This window comes from Macaca nemestrina, chromosome 1 (genome assembly GCF_043159975.1).
Source record: "Macaca nemestrina isolate mMacNem1 chromosome 1, mMacNem.hap1, whole genome shotgun sequence".
NCBI lineage: Eukaryota > Metazoa > Chordata > Mammalia > Primates > Cercopithecidae > Macaca > Macaca nemestrina.
Window position 1 is genome coordinate 197971147 of NC_092125.1, and position 14678 is coordinate 197985824.

The 14678-nt window shown below is 43.8% G+C and overlaps 1 protein-coding gene across 4 annotated transcripts in view; it reads right to left on the reverse strand.

Annotated features, from left to right (window-relative positions):
- Nucleotides 1–14678, reverse strand: part of LOC105494705 (argonaute RISC component 1) — a 47313-nt gene that overhangs the window by 13598 nt on the left and 19037 nt on the right. For 3 of the 4 annotated variants that reach the window (XM_011763412.3, XM_071096090.1, XM_071096092.1), the window contains 7 exons: nucleotides 14557–14676; nucleotides 14072–14203; nucleotides 13814–13947; nucleotides 9007–9191; nucleotides 2593–2752; nucleotides 2320–2410; nucleotides 1061–1255 (listed from right to left, as the gene is read on the reverse strand). In XM_011763412.3, coding sequence (XP_011761714.1) covers nucleotides 1061–1255; nucleotides 2320–2410; nucleotides 2593–2752; nucleotides 9007–9191; nucleotides 13814–13947; nucleotides 14072–14203; nucleotides 14557–14676 — 1017 coding nt within the window. The remainder of the gene's footprint in view (nucleotides 1–1060; nucleotides 1256–2319; nucleotides 2411–2592; nucleotides 2753–9006; nucleotides 9192–13813; nucleotides 13948–14071; nucleotides 14204–14556; nucleotides 14677–14678) is intronic. The other variant, XM_011763413.3, reaches the window with a different exon arrangement.

The window sequence follows — 14678 nt, forward strand, 5'->3', positions numbered from 1 at the left end:
TGGCCAACATGGTGAAACTCCAGCTCTACTAAAAATACAAAAATAAGCTGGATGTGATGACTCATAGCTGTAGCCCCAGCTACTTGGGAGGCTGAGAAAAGAGAATCACTTCAGCCTAGGAGGCAGAGGCTGCAGTGAGCTGAGATCATACCACTGCACTCCACCCTGGGCAAGAGTGAGACTCTGTCCCCGCCAAAAAAGAAAAAAAGAAAAAAAGAAACTGGGCCTAACAGTTAAGAGCATAAACTATGGAATCAGACCAATGTGTATGAATCCCAGTTCCACTCCTAATTAGCTTTGATGACATTAAAGAATCATGTAACATTTCCAAGCCTGCTTTCTCATCTGTTAAATGTAAATACACTATTATTCCATAGGACTATTGTAAAGCATTAAATAAAACATGTTTCCTCTCAGATTTAGGAAAACACACACACACACACACACACACAAAAACGTGAAGTGCTTAGCACAGTTCATGGCACACAAGAAGTTCACTGGAACAGAAATTATAATACTATTAAACGGTAGTCAAGGATACCAGTTCAGGATAGAAGTTAAAAAAAAAAAATGAAGACTGGCAGTGAGAATGAATAGGAGGAGTATTATGAAGGAAGGTCAAAACAGCATTAGTCCTCAAATGCAATCTCCAGACTATCAGCATCGCCTAAGAACTTGTCAGTATTGTAAATTCTTGGCCCTCATCCAAGACTCATTGAATCAGAAACTCTAAGGGTAGAGCCCTTAAAGCTGTTTTAACAAGCCCTCCAGGTGATCTTAATGTAAGCTAGCATTTGAGAATCACTGGTCTAAACAATCAGTCTCCAACAGGAACCAACTACTTAAATAGGCACTGAGAGTCTTCTATTATGAGAAGAAAAATCTACAGATGCTTGTATACTCCATCCCTCAGTTGCCATCCTTGCCCCCAAGTCTACCCCATTTAGCAAAGTTCCCGAAGAAGTGACACACCTCCCAGTGCCAATAGCTTAGAAAAGGTAGTAGCACCTAGCTTTCCAGCCATGATGTGAAGGTTTTCTCCACCTACTGTGGGCCCTACCTGGGGTAGCTGGCCTTCAGGGACCCCATCTCGGTAGAAGATGATGCGGGTAGGCTTGAAGCGGGTGGACTTGTAGAACTGGATGAGGAGCTCACGCACCATGTAGGACAAGTCTTCAATGATCTCTTGGCGTGGTCGCTGTACCCGCACAGTAGCACAGTATCGGCTGGGGTGGGCATCCATACTGCCTACCACCTGACAGTCAGAGAAAAAGGATTAGCTCCTAGAACCTTCACCCTCACTGTCAGGCTATGGGTTTGTGGAAAGGCTTCTTAGCAAGAAAACTGCAACTGAATGAGTAGGGCTTGGGATTCAAAGAGCCCTGGTTTCAATCTCTATTCTATCACACAAGCAGAAGTTACTCAATCTCTCTGATCTTTTTTCCCCTTCTCAGATGTTGATAAGAACACCTGCTTGCAGTGCTACTGCAGTCCATATTAAGCACCTTACACAGGGCCTAGCCCACAGTAGGTACTTGATAAATTGATTTCTCTACCCTTTGCAGAGGAGCGTGTGAAGGTTTAGTACTACTAGATCAAACAATGGCCTCTTCCAGTCCCAAGTTTATCCTTTTTCCCATTCAAATGCTAATCTACCCAGGAATCATGACCATAGTAACAGCGTTCTTGTGGTTGATGGAAGAAACGCCATTTAGAAAGGAGACAGTGGCCAAAGCCTAGGAGGGATGGCCACAAGAAAAACAGGGATAAGCGTATTATAGGGTTTCCCTGCACTTACTGAGGTTAAGACCAGTGTGCCTACAGAAATGTGAGGGTTTAGGAAACACAAGTGGGAAAGGAAGTCTGATCCCTAGCAATTTGGAAGCCCCTAGGAGACAAAGAGCAGAAAAGTCAGGAGAGAGATAGGAAAAATATCTAATCTATTACACAGTGAGGATGGGCAGAGGAAAGGATAGTCCCATCAACTAAGTAACTCCCTTTAAAGGGATTTCAGAGAAGATACAGTCCCTCTCCTACATGCCAAAAGCAGGCATGGGGAGACAGACATTCAAATGCAGAGCAAGAGTGATGCAGAATGAGTCAAGTCTCTGGCTACACTCTCACTACTCTCCCTGAAAAAAGACACCATACAGAGCTACCTTTATGACATATCAAGGGAATGGGAATTGGGAATAGCGAGCTAAATGGAGATCTTATGAAGGGTCAAGAGCCAGAGCTGAGGGAAGGAAATCATGGGCAGTTTTGAGGACTCAGAGTGAAGAGGAGAACTTTATGAGGCAGCTGGAGAATATCACTCACTGCTGTGATAGAAGGTTTTTTCCCATCCCCTGCTGGGGGGTGTGTAACATCTGCTCCCAGGAATATCACTGGCTGTTGAAAAACGGCAGAGCTGAGCAAGGAAGAGAAAACAAAATGGTGAGGCGTTGGGTCTTCTCTAGCTGGCACCATCCAATACCCACTCTGCTCTTCTCCCCCTTGTGTCTGATTCACTCTGCCTGGCCAGGGTCCTATCTCTTCATCAATTCCCAGCATGGTACCTTGAAAAGGGCAAGTGGACAACAGAGTTCATACCGCTGGTGTGGGACTAGGATGTTGTTAATGCCACCAAGTTTGACATTGATCTTGAGGCAGAGGTTGGACAGAGTCTGAGGTGAGGTCTTGACCACATTCTTCACCTGCACACACTGTGTAGCCATTCCCAAGAGTGTATCTCCAACACGTTTCACCTCAGCTATGGGCGGGGAGAGAAATGATTAGTGCATTCAACAAACATTTACTGAATGCCTACTAGATGCCAGGCAGTGTATGAGGTGCTAGCGAACACAATGATGACAGGAAACACGTAAGGTCCCTGCTCTCATAGTGCTTACTAAATAGGGACTAATTTTAAAAACTGTGAAAATTACAACACTGATAAATGACACGACAGAAAACTTCATGGAACAATGACAGCATAAAATAAGAAATAAAAACCTAGTCAGGAAAGGATTCTTGAGTAGGTAATGATTGAAATGAAATCTGAGGACAGCAAAGGACTTAGAGGAGAGGGAGTTTGAGAGAGAGCATTCTAGGCAGAGGGAACAACATGCAAAAATGCACCCTGCTAGAAGATAGCAAGACGTGTCTGAGAAACAGAAAGACCATAGCAGCTAAAAAGAAGAACAAGGGGAGCATGTTGTAAGAGAAAGAATGTGGTCACTAGACTGACCTATTAGAGGATATAAGGGTAGCTTAGATTAACAAGACGGGTGAGGGCCGGGCGCGGTGGCTCATGCCTGTAATCCTAGCACTTTGGGAGGACGAGGCAGGTGGATCACGAGGTCAGGAGATCGAGACCATCCTGGCTAACACAGTGAAACCCCGTCTCTACTAAAAATACAAAAAAATAGCTGGGTGTGGTGGCACGCGCCTGTAGTCCCAGCTACTTGGGAGACTGAGGCAGGAGATTCGCTTGAACTTGGGAGGCAGAGGTTGCAGTGAGACGAGATCACACCACTGCACTCCAGCCTAGGTGACAGAGTAAGATTCCGTCTTGGAAAAATAAATGAAATAAAATAAAATAAAATAAAATAAAATAAAATAAAATAAAAATAGGCCATAAATTATTTGTGACACATTTTGAGTCTGAAGTAGTTTTTTGGTCATCTCAGTAAGGATATCAACTAAGTGAATGGGTCTCGTGGTTCAATGCTCAAAAGAGTAGTCTGAAATGGAGATGCAAATTTGTGTGATAATTAGGTACAGAGAGTAGTTGAAGGCATGATCTTGAGATCACTAAGGAAGATAACATAGTAAAAAGAGAAGACAACCTAGATCTGAATCTTGAGGAACTCCCAGTATTGGCAGAACAAGAAGATGAGTCAGCAAAGGACAAAAAATCCAGAAAGCTAGAAGGGAGACCAAGATAATGTTGTATCACGACTGCCAAGGGAAGAGAGTGTTTCAAGAAGGAGCAAGTGGTCAACAAAGTGAAATGCGTCTAAGAGATGAGGTAAAATCAGGACCAGAAATATCCTCTGGAATTAGTGATATTAAGGTTAAAAAAAAATTAGTGTACAGAGGCAAAAATTGTTGTAGTGATCTAAGGTATCAGGAAGAAAATGTAGGACTGACCAACAATTTGGTATGCTTTCAATGGAAGAGATTTGAGCATGTTTAAAAAGATCATATCTACTTCCAAGAGAGATGGAATAGTGGCAAGCCAGTTCTACAGATAGCACTCAGAAAAGCCAGATAAAATATAAAAATCATCTTTTTAAAGGCAGCAGAGAATGCTGAGAAAACAAGAACTAGAGGGGGTAAAATTCCAGAGAGGGAGAAAAAAAAAATCTCAGAGGTGAGCTATCTTCAGCAGTTGCTTTTACCCTGGGTACATTTGCTGAATCCAAGTGTGGGTAGGAAGCTAAGAGTCTAAGCTCTGCACCACTGCCATGGAAAAGAAAAGCAACAGTTTTTGCTCCATTTAGAGATAGATTAATTCTAAACATGAATGATTTTTTTTTAATCATTAAAAAAAAAACACTTAAAAATAGTATCTTCATGACCCCGGGATTCCTGTTCTTTTTTTTTTTTTGAGATGGATTCCAAGTTTGGTAAGGATATAAACTATCTAGAACTCTTTTTTTTTTGAGATGGAGTCTCGCTCAGTCGCCCAGGCTGGAGTGCAGTGGCGCAATCTCGGCTCACTACAAGCTCCGCCTCCCGGGTTCACACCATTCTCCTGCCTCAGCCTCCCAAGTATCTGGGACTACAGGCGCCCGCTGCCACGCCCGGCTAATTTTTTTGCATTTTTAGTAGAGATGGGGTTTCACCGTGTTAGCCAGGCTGGTCTCGATCTCCCGACTTCGTGATCTGCCCGCCTTGGCCTCCCAAAGTGCTGGGATTACAGGCGTGAGCCACCGTGCCCGGCATTATCTAGAACTCTTACACACTGCTGGTGAAAGGATAAATTGATATACTTAAAATCCACTCCTGGATATACTCCCAAGAAAAAATGGTTATATATGTTCAAAGGACACATAGAAGAGTGTTCACTGAAGCATTACTATTATTATCATTATTATTTTTTTGAGACAGAGTCTTCCTCTGTTGCCCAGGCTGGAGTGCAGTGGCATGATCTCAGCTCACTGCAACCTCCACCTCCCGAGTTCAAGCAATTCTCCTGCCTCAGCCTCCCGAGTAGCTGGGATTACAGGCACCCGCCACCACACCCAGTTCATGTTTTGTATTTTTAGTAGAGACGGGGCTTCACCATGTTGGCCAGACTTGTATCAAACTCCTCACCTCAGGTGATTCACTTGCCTCGGCCTCCCAAAGTGCTAGGATTACAGGCATGAGTCACTGCACCCAGCCTGAAGCATTATTTTCAATAGTCAAAAACTGGAAACAATCCAAATATGTACATTAACAGAACGGATAAATAGATGGAAATTGTGTTATATTCATATGATGGAAAAACTATAACAAACCACAACTTTATGTTGCATGAAAGAAGTCAGACACAAAAAAAGTATATACTATATGATTCTATTTATATAAAGTTTAAATATAGGCAAAACTAACCTATGGTATTAGAAGCCAGAATAGTGGTTACCACTGGTAGGAGGTTGTAGTGACTCGGGCTGTGGTAAGGTTCTGCTGCTGAACTGGGTGCTGGTTACGCTGTTGTGACACTTTATGAAATATCACTAAGCTGAACATGTAAGATTTCTATATATACAATTTAATAAAAAGTTTACATTAAAAAAAAATATCAGTTTAGTGGAGAGGAAGCAATTAAATATACTAAAGACAGGATAGGTATACTACCTGATCAGAACAGGGCAAATGTGACACTGTCCTTCTACACTCTCAGGGCAACCAAATGCCAATGGGACCTTGCTTTGACCATCACAAGGAGGATGCCATTTTACCCAGCTTCCCAGGAGGGATGGTGAAGGGTCTTTAGAAGAGTCTGACGGCTGCTCTTTTCTGCTGGCTTAGTTCCTAGGCAAATGACTCCATTGCCTAGGAACTAAGCCAGCAGAAAAAGAGTACCAGTCAGATTGTCCAGGTGATATAATCAAGGAACTGCATGTAAATGAAAGAAACTCGAGGTCCCAATAAAATATCTGAGGCTAGAGAGAAGTGTAACATAATTGAGCCCAGGAAAGGGAAAATTCTGAGTAAGTACTGCCTTTCCCAAGCATGCTGTACCATTCCCAAGCCAAAACACTGGATTTTCCCTTTAATGGAGGGAAATCAGAAACATGAATACTTTCTCAAGGAAGTTCTCCTAAAAAGCATCCTTATCATCCATACAAGGGCCCAAGAAAGACAAGGACTGAAGATCAAACAACTTCTCTCCATAAGTTAATTACTAAGTATCATATCAGTGAAAGGCACTCCCTTAGGTGTGTATATAGAGAGGAAAGATTTCAGAGCAGAATGGGATCCACTCCACAACAAAGTATCAAGTAAGGTAGTAACTGATCAGTGGTCTGATACACTAGAGGAATCCAGAAAGAGATAAGTTCACTCTCCAGGTGAAATGTCAAGAATAAAAAATAAGTAGTATTTAAACTGGGTATTAAAGGATGGAGAGAATTTTAAGGGCAAGGTGGGGGACAAGAAGAAGAGGATACAGATATTCCAAGTAAAGGCAAATGACGTGAACAAAACCAGAGATTGAAAACCACAGACAAGAAATGAGCACTCAGAGTGTCAGCTACATGCCAGGCACTGTGCTAGATTCTGCTTTTTATATAATTAATTCATGATGCTCAGAACGGTTAGGTAATGTGTCCAAGCCAGTTGACTGGTATAGCCAGGATTAAATTCAAATTCAGCTCTCTTCAACAATTCCAGAACCAGCAATCATTCCAGTATGAGTGGCAAGCGAACAGTGCAAGATAAAGCTGAAAACATTAAACTAAGATCAGGTCCATTAAAACCCTTTATGCAGTAATTAATAGTAACCAATGAAGGTATTTTTGATAGTAGAGTCACAAAAAGTCTTACTTGGAACCCATTCAAGAAAGTCTTGAGGCAGGGCATGGTGGCTCATGCCTGTTATCCCAGCACTTTGGGAGGCCGAGGCGGGCAGATCACTTGAGGTCAGGAGTTCGAGACCAGCCTGGCCAACATGGTGAAACCCCATCTGTACTAAAAATACAAAAATTAGCCAGGAGTGGTAGTGCGCACCTGTAATATCCCAGCTGCTTTCGAGGCTGAGGCACGAGAATCACTTGAACCCGGGAGGCGGAGGTTGCGGTGAGCTGAGATGGCACCACTGCACTCCAGCCTGGGCAACAGAGCAAGACTCTGTCTCAAAAAAAAGAAAAAAAGGAAGGTTAGAACTCAGTTGAGAAGTGTGGATCAAGAGCAGGGCATATTATCTTGAGAAAAATGTGAAGAAGAACAATGAAGGTGAAGCAAAAGGACAGACTGTCTCCAAAGTTTGAATGAAGGTACTTAGAAGCAACTGTGATGTCAAATACAGAAGTAGGAAAGACAAGGTTTATAGAGAGGACAAACTACTGAAGAGATGGTCCAATAAAACACTTTCTAAGAGCAGACACTATATTTGTTTTATTCATCAATATATCCAGATCTTGCACAGTGTTCCATACATAATAGGTGATCAATAACCTCTTGAAGAAGAAAGGCAGAGAGGCCAAAGGGACAGACAGAAGTTGCAGAGGGTTCAAGGGTTGAATCAAGATTTTAATCACATATAATAATAGGTGATGATTGAAGCAAATGAAATGAATGGGAATTTTAATAAAATGTAAAGGCAGAATGAGAAGGCAGACAACAGGAACCTGTAGAACACCAAGGATTCCTAGTAATGACAAAAATAAATAAGGAGAGATAGAAGAAAATATCCAGAAGTCAAGAGGACAACTGAGAAAAGTCATTGGCAAGCCTGTGCAGAGATTTAGGTGAAAGGTAGACAGAAGGCAAGATGGCTGAAAGAGACATAGAGAATACAGAGAACTCATTCAAAAAGGTTTTTTTTGTTTTGTTTTGAGACAAGGTCTCATCACTACGTTACCTAAGCTGAAGTACAGTGGCACAATTGCGGCTCACTGCAGCCTCAACCTCTTGGGTTCAAGAAATCCTCTAGCCTCAGACTCCCAAGTAGCTGGGGCCAAGGTGCACAACATGACTGGCTAACTTTATTTTTTCGTAGAGATGAGGTCTTGCTTTGTTGCCCAGAGTGGCCTCGAATTCCTGGGCACAAGCGATCCTCTCACCTTGGCATTCCAAAGTGCTACAATTACAGGTGTGAACCACTGTACCAGGCCTCAAAAAGTTCAATGAAGGAAACAGGAAGACAAAAGCTAAAAGAGATGGCAAATTTGTGGTAATGTGCATTAGGATGGCGGATCTGAATATATTTGAGGGTTGAAAGGCATGAAGTCCCAAAGGTAGCAGGATGGGTTGGGAAAGAGAACACAGAGGAGTTGAACAAGGTAAGAGGAACTCTTACTCCTTTGAAGCAGGAGAGATGGAGACGGAAAATGGCATAAAAGAAAAGTGCTGTGACAGAAATTTATATAGTCATTCCTATTCTAAAAAATGAGAGGAAAAGAGGAGAGATAGCAAGTCTCTCAAAAAGTCCAAGTAATTACCAGGCAACACGATACTAACAGGACCACATATTCTGCTTGGTTGTGCTGCACAATGTCCAGATAAACAACGCACTCCTAAGGATAGGAATCTAGACCAACCCATCTCTGTACCTGGCCCAGCTTAGCCTGGCATAAGGACCAGCACACAAAGGACCCCAGTAAATGTTGTTGGGAAGGAGTGTGTGCAGATAATTAGGATCTGGAATCACTCAATGGCTCAGGCATGCTATTTCTCCTAAGAGGAGCACTGACATTAAGTAACAGCTCTGGTCAAAGCCAAGACTCTAGACTGAGTCCTTCCCAGGAGACCCCAGGGAGCTACGCTGAGAAGAGTCCTATCACCATTATCACTGTCCCAAGAGAACTGTACCATACACTGGCGTCTTCCCTGGCAGGATGACAATAATGAGCTGCAGCCCTGAGTAGGTGTTCTTGAGATGCCGGAACATAGGCTCCACGCTGTCTGCCCCCTGGGCATATTTGCAGAAACAAGGCTGACCCTGGATAGGCATCCCCGCATCCTTGGAAATCTTCCGCAGCTGGTCTGTGAAGTTCCTGTACACATGCATGGTCACAAAGGAGGCAGTGAGTCTCACTTGAATTCTTCTGACAAAAATCCATCCATCTTAGGTGTTTAGCACTGTAAGAGGCACTGAGAGATTGGTTTTTTGGTTTTTTTTCTTGAGACAGGGTGCTCTGTCATCCAGGATGGAGTACAATGGCACAATCTGGGCTCACTCAAGCCTCGAGCTGCCAGGCTAAAACAATCATCCCATCTCAGCCTCCTGAGTAGATAGGACTAGAGGCATGCCACCATGCCTGGCTAACTTTTTTTCTTTTTAGTAGAGATGGGATCTCACTATGTTGCCCAGGCTGATCTCAAGTTCCTGGACTCAAGTGATCCTCCCACCTCAGCCTCCCAAAGTGCTGGAATTACAGGCATGAGCCACTGCACCCAGCTAACACTGAGATTCTAACATGAATGATACACAATAATAGCTAATGTAAAAAATACATTTATAGTTGAGTAAGGTAAGAGAGTACTTGCTAAGTGTTCGATGGTACAAGCAAGGAGATGAGGAAGCCCAGAAAAGGGACCTATGGGAATTCTCAGGGTTCCCACCTTGCCCCACTCAAGCAGCTGATTCCTGTGCTCCATTACATGTCCAAAGAAATAGGCAGATGCCCATGTGTAAGGCCTTTCTGCTCAAAGCAGAGGTTCCAACAGTGACGGGAGCACAGGAGATGCTCAGTAAAAATGAGTTCCCTCCTTCCCAACTGGTTCTTTGAAACCTAAGAGCCAATTATTAAGCTTCCTTCCTTTGGCTTTAGGGCTTTACCCTGGAGAGGAAGACAAAGTTGGAAGAGAGGACACACATGCAGTAGAGTAAAAAAATCAAGCTACATAAAGATACTCAAAAACTGAAATAAGCAGCAGGAAATTTAATTTGTGATAATCTTCCATTTAAATTTAAAAACAATGTACAAGACGACCATGGAAGCAGTTGTTTAGGAGATATTATTATATAGCATATAAATAGCAATGTGATAGTTTTGTGAGAAAGTATTTTTTCACATATTTAGTAAAAACACACAAGAAAAATAAATACGGTAAATACTATTATGCAAAATTTAAAATCATTTATATATAGGTATATAAATTGAATAGGATAGTTACAATAATTCATAACAGTGGCTTCATCAGAAGGGAGGAATGGGGCCAGCACAGTGGCTCACACCTGTAATCTCAGCACTTTGGGAGGCCAGGGTAGGCAGATTACTTGAGGTCAGGACTTCGAGACCAGCCTGGCCAATCTGATGAAACCCTGTCTCTACCAAAAACACAAAAAAACCTAGCTGGGCATGGTGGTGAGTGCCTGTAATCCCAGCTACTCAGGAGGTTGAAGCAGGAGAATTGCATGAAACAGGAGGCAGAGGCTGTAGTGAGCCAAGATTGTGCCACTGCACTCCAGCCTGGGCAAGAGCGAGACTGTCAAAAAAAAGAAGGGAGGAATGGGACTAGGGTGGAGGACATGAAGGAACATCAAATTTACCTGTAATATTTACATTTAAAAAAGGATAAATATGACAAAACTGGATGGATACATGTTATTCTCTATATTTATCTTAAAAAATTTTTTTCAAAATGAATGTTAGAATAAAAAAACATTACCTAACCACTGTTTCACGTAAATAACAGCTAGGGCTTTGACCATTAATAGTATGTTTTCCATTTCTCTGCCCTGTATACAACTGCAATGTAGCTATTAAAAAGCCAGTATGTTATCAGATTTCATGAATAGTGGGTCTCAACTTCAAGGAAAGACGTATTTCCAATCTTCTCTCTACTACCAGACTACACTTGGAATACTGTGTCCAGTGCTGGGGGCCACAAACTATTGTGAGATGTTTAACATGAGGAAGGCCCTAAAATCCCATCTTAAAGGTGATATAGCTAAAGTAATAGGGCCTCTTTAGCCAGAAAAAAATTGAGGGTTGCATCTAGAACTCTATCATCCATCATCCCCCAACTACTAGTTTGTTGAACCCCATAGCACCCTCATGTCTTCTCCCACTTTCTCAGTGGAAAGGATGCCCTTTCTCAGTGCTCTGGATCCCATCACCCCATACACACTTAGGAACTTTGCTCTGTTTATTTTCCAGTTCCTCTAAGTTATATCTTCAATCTCCACTTACTATGTACATTCTCACTGGACAATCTCAGCCACTGCCATAGATGACTTGGAAATCTTTACCGTTAGCCCAGTCAGAACCACAGATTTAACTGGCTACTAATGACCCACATGAAAAAGCCACATTCTTACCCCTTACAACTAGGTGTCACTGGGGGAAGGGAATGTCTGATAAACTCTTCCAAGTTTGAGGTTCTGGGTTTACTGGTGCCCATACCCCAAAATGGCCAAAACAATAGATTATCCCAAAAGAAATGGACAAGGGAAGGACATGGGAGAAACACAAGAGCACACAGAGAATAGAACTACTATGTAGAGACTATGGCACAAAGGCAAAAAGCTGGGAGCCTTTCCAATACTGCCAAGCAGGCTGGCTTAAATAGGGGCTAAAGAACTCAGAAAAAGGCCAGGCGCAGTGGCTCACACCTGTAATCCCAGAACGCTGGGAGGCCGAGGTGGGCAGATCACGAGGTCAGGAGATCAAGACCATCTTGGCTAACACGGTGAAACCCCGTCTCTACTAAAAATACAAAAAATTGGCTGGGTATGGCGGCGGGTGCCTGTGGTCCCAGCTGCTCAGGAGGCTGAGGCAGGAGTCTGGCATGAACCCAGGAGACGGAGCTTGCAGTGAGCCGAGATCGTGCCACTGTACCTGGGCTACAGGGCAAGACTCCGTTTCAAAAAAAAAAAAAAAAAAAGAACTCAGGAAAGGAGACAAGAACCCATTTGCAAGGAACCACAATTATGATGGTTGTTTGTGCAGCCGTGAGGGGTAAGGGAAGAAGAGCAAGGGCAGGTCCCATAGTCCCCAGATCCATCAGGAGCTGTTAGAACTTTTTTTTTTTTTTTTTGAGACTGAGTCTCGCTCTGTCACCAGGTTGGAGTGCAGTGGCACAACCTTAGCTCACTGCAACCTCCACCTCCTGGGTTCAAGCAATTCTCCTGCCTCAGCCTCCTGAGTAGCTGGGACTACAGGCACGTGCCACTACGCCTGGTTAATTTTTGTATTTTTAGTAGAGACGGAGTTTCACCATATTGGCCAGGCTGGTCTCAAACTACTGACTTCGTGATCTGCCCACCTCAGCCTCCCAAACTGCTGGGTTTACAGAAAGGAGCCACCGTGCCTGACCTAGAACTTATAGAATCTATATTGCCCAGCAAACTCCTGGGCTGAAGTGATCCTCCTGCCTCAGCCTTCTGAGTAGCCAGGATTACAGGCACGCACCACCGCACCCCAGCTAAGAACGAATTCTCATGACTCCAAGGTCAGCTGAACTCATCACGGCATACTTCCCCACTACCCTTGTCTAGCCAAAACGGTCGGCTCCATCAACTCTTCCTCATCCCTACAGTGTGCTGATCCCACTCCAGATCCAGAGACTATGAGAAGCAACCACTTCAAAACATGGCAATAACCAACTAACTGTATGCTATACGTAGGAAACAACTAACTGTGAGTTTTGTGGCATTTTAAACCTATCTCAATAAAACAAACAAACAAACAAACAAACAAAGGGCTGGGCGTGGTGGCTCATGCCTGTAATCCCAGCACTTTGGGAGGCCGAAGCAGGTGGATCACAAGGCCAGGAGATCAAGACAATCCTGGCTAACACACTGAAACTTCATCTCTACTAAAAATACAAAAAATTAGCCAGGCGTGGTGGTGGGCGCCTGTGGTCCCAGCTACTCGGGAGGCTGAGGCAGGAAAATGGCGTAAACCCGGGAGATGGAGCTTGCAGTGAGCCGAGATCACGCCACTACAATCTAGCCTGGGCTACAGAGCGAGACTCTAGCTCAAAAAAAAAAAAAAAAAAAAAAAAGACTCCAGGGGAGGGGTTGTTGACTTCTCAAGCCATTACTGCCTGGTTTCTTTAGATCATTTGGCTAAAACACTTTCCTCATTGGTGCCATCTACTCCCAGCTACGGTGGCACAGAGGCCCTGACAACCAGCTAAACAAGCTGCTCTATTTTGTTTCCAATTAGGAACACAAGTTTTGAAGCTCAGATCTGATTTGCTTCCAACTCTGACACTTTCCTGATCATGTGCAAACTTTGGACAAGTTACTTAACCTCTTTTGAGCCTCAGTCTCCTGAAAATGGACATATCACCACCTACTCACTATAAAGATGAAATGAGAGAATAAAAATTAGGTACTTTAGTACAATTTTGGTGTAAACATTACAGTCATCACTACTACTATTTATTACCAATGATAATTATAACAATAAAATAATTCAGGCCTCTCTTAGGAGATTCCTGCCCTAAAATCATCATCTTTGACATAGATATGGCTCCTTATTAACTTCCCCTGACCACAGATCGATAGAAAAGGAACTGGTAGAAGTTTGAGCCAGAAAGCACAATGCAGGCAGAGTCAAGACAGAACACATTACTGATCAGTATCGGCCCCTGGGGACTACAGGAAGGTAGGCAGCTCCAGGGTCTTTCCCACCCTTCCACCCCTACACCGAACCCTCCTTACTTGAGCACCTCTTCTCGACACTGTTTTTGGGGTGCGAAGCAGGCGATGGCCCAGACTTTGATCTCAATCCCATTGTAGAACTGTTTCCCCCGCATGTCCCAGACACCCTGATTGGGTGTGGCAATGGCCCGGTTCTGGGGATAGGCAGAGGGGGCGCCCAGGTGAGCCTCAGTAGAGTCAGGTGGGTAGGGGAGCAAAAGCCCCTGGCTATACAAACCAACCACCCCCATATACCCTGAGATGTTGTCTGGCCCTGACCCTGCTCACCCGGCCGCCGTACTGCAAGATGGGCGCCGGCAGCACTCGCCCTGTCACCTCCGTCATGTCATCCTTCACTTTGATCCCAAATTCCTGGATGTAGGGATCTAAGTTGTAGCTGGCATTCTTCATCTGCAGGACAAAAGAGAGCAATCTCAGGAGAGCAAGAGCTTGGCAATACTGCTCACCCTCTGGGTATCAAGGAGAGAACCCTAAGGAGAAGCTGGGGTTGGCACAGAATAGTCCTAAAAAGAGAGGGAAAGTGGAAGATGAGGGAAGTGACAGGATAACACAGCAAAGTAATACAGGAGAGAAAAAGAGATAGAAAGCAAAGCAGCTATACGATAAGAAAGAAGAGCAGCCGTATAGAGTCCTAGGCAACAAATCTAGACTTGGGTTCTCCTGAAGGAAGGTCCTGCTGGGGCATTAAAACATTTATGCTACCAATGGCCCCAATGACTGAGCAAATGAGTAGGCCCACTGACCAGGCGACTGATCTCCTCCTGTCTGTCTGGAGCGGATCTAGCTGTGGCCTTTATCATGGTCGAAGTCTGGTTGTCGGTCAGCTTTTTAATACAGCGTTGCCCAGCCACAATGTTACAGACCT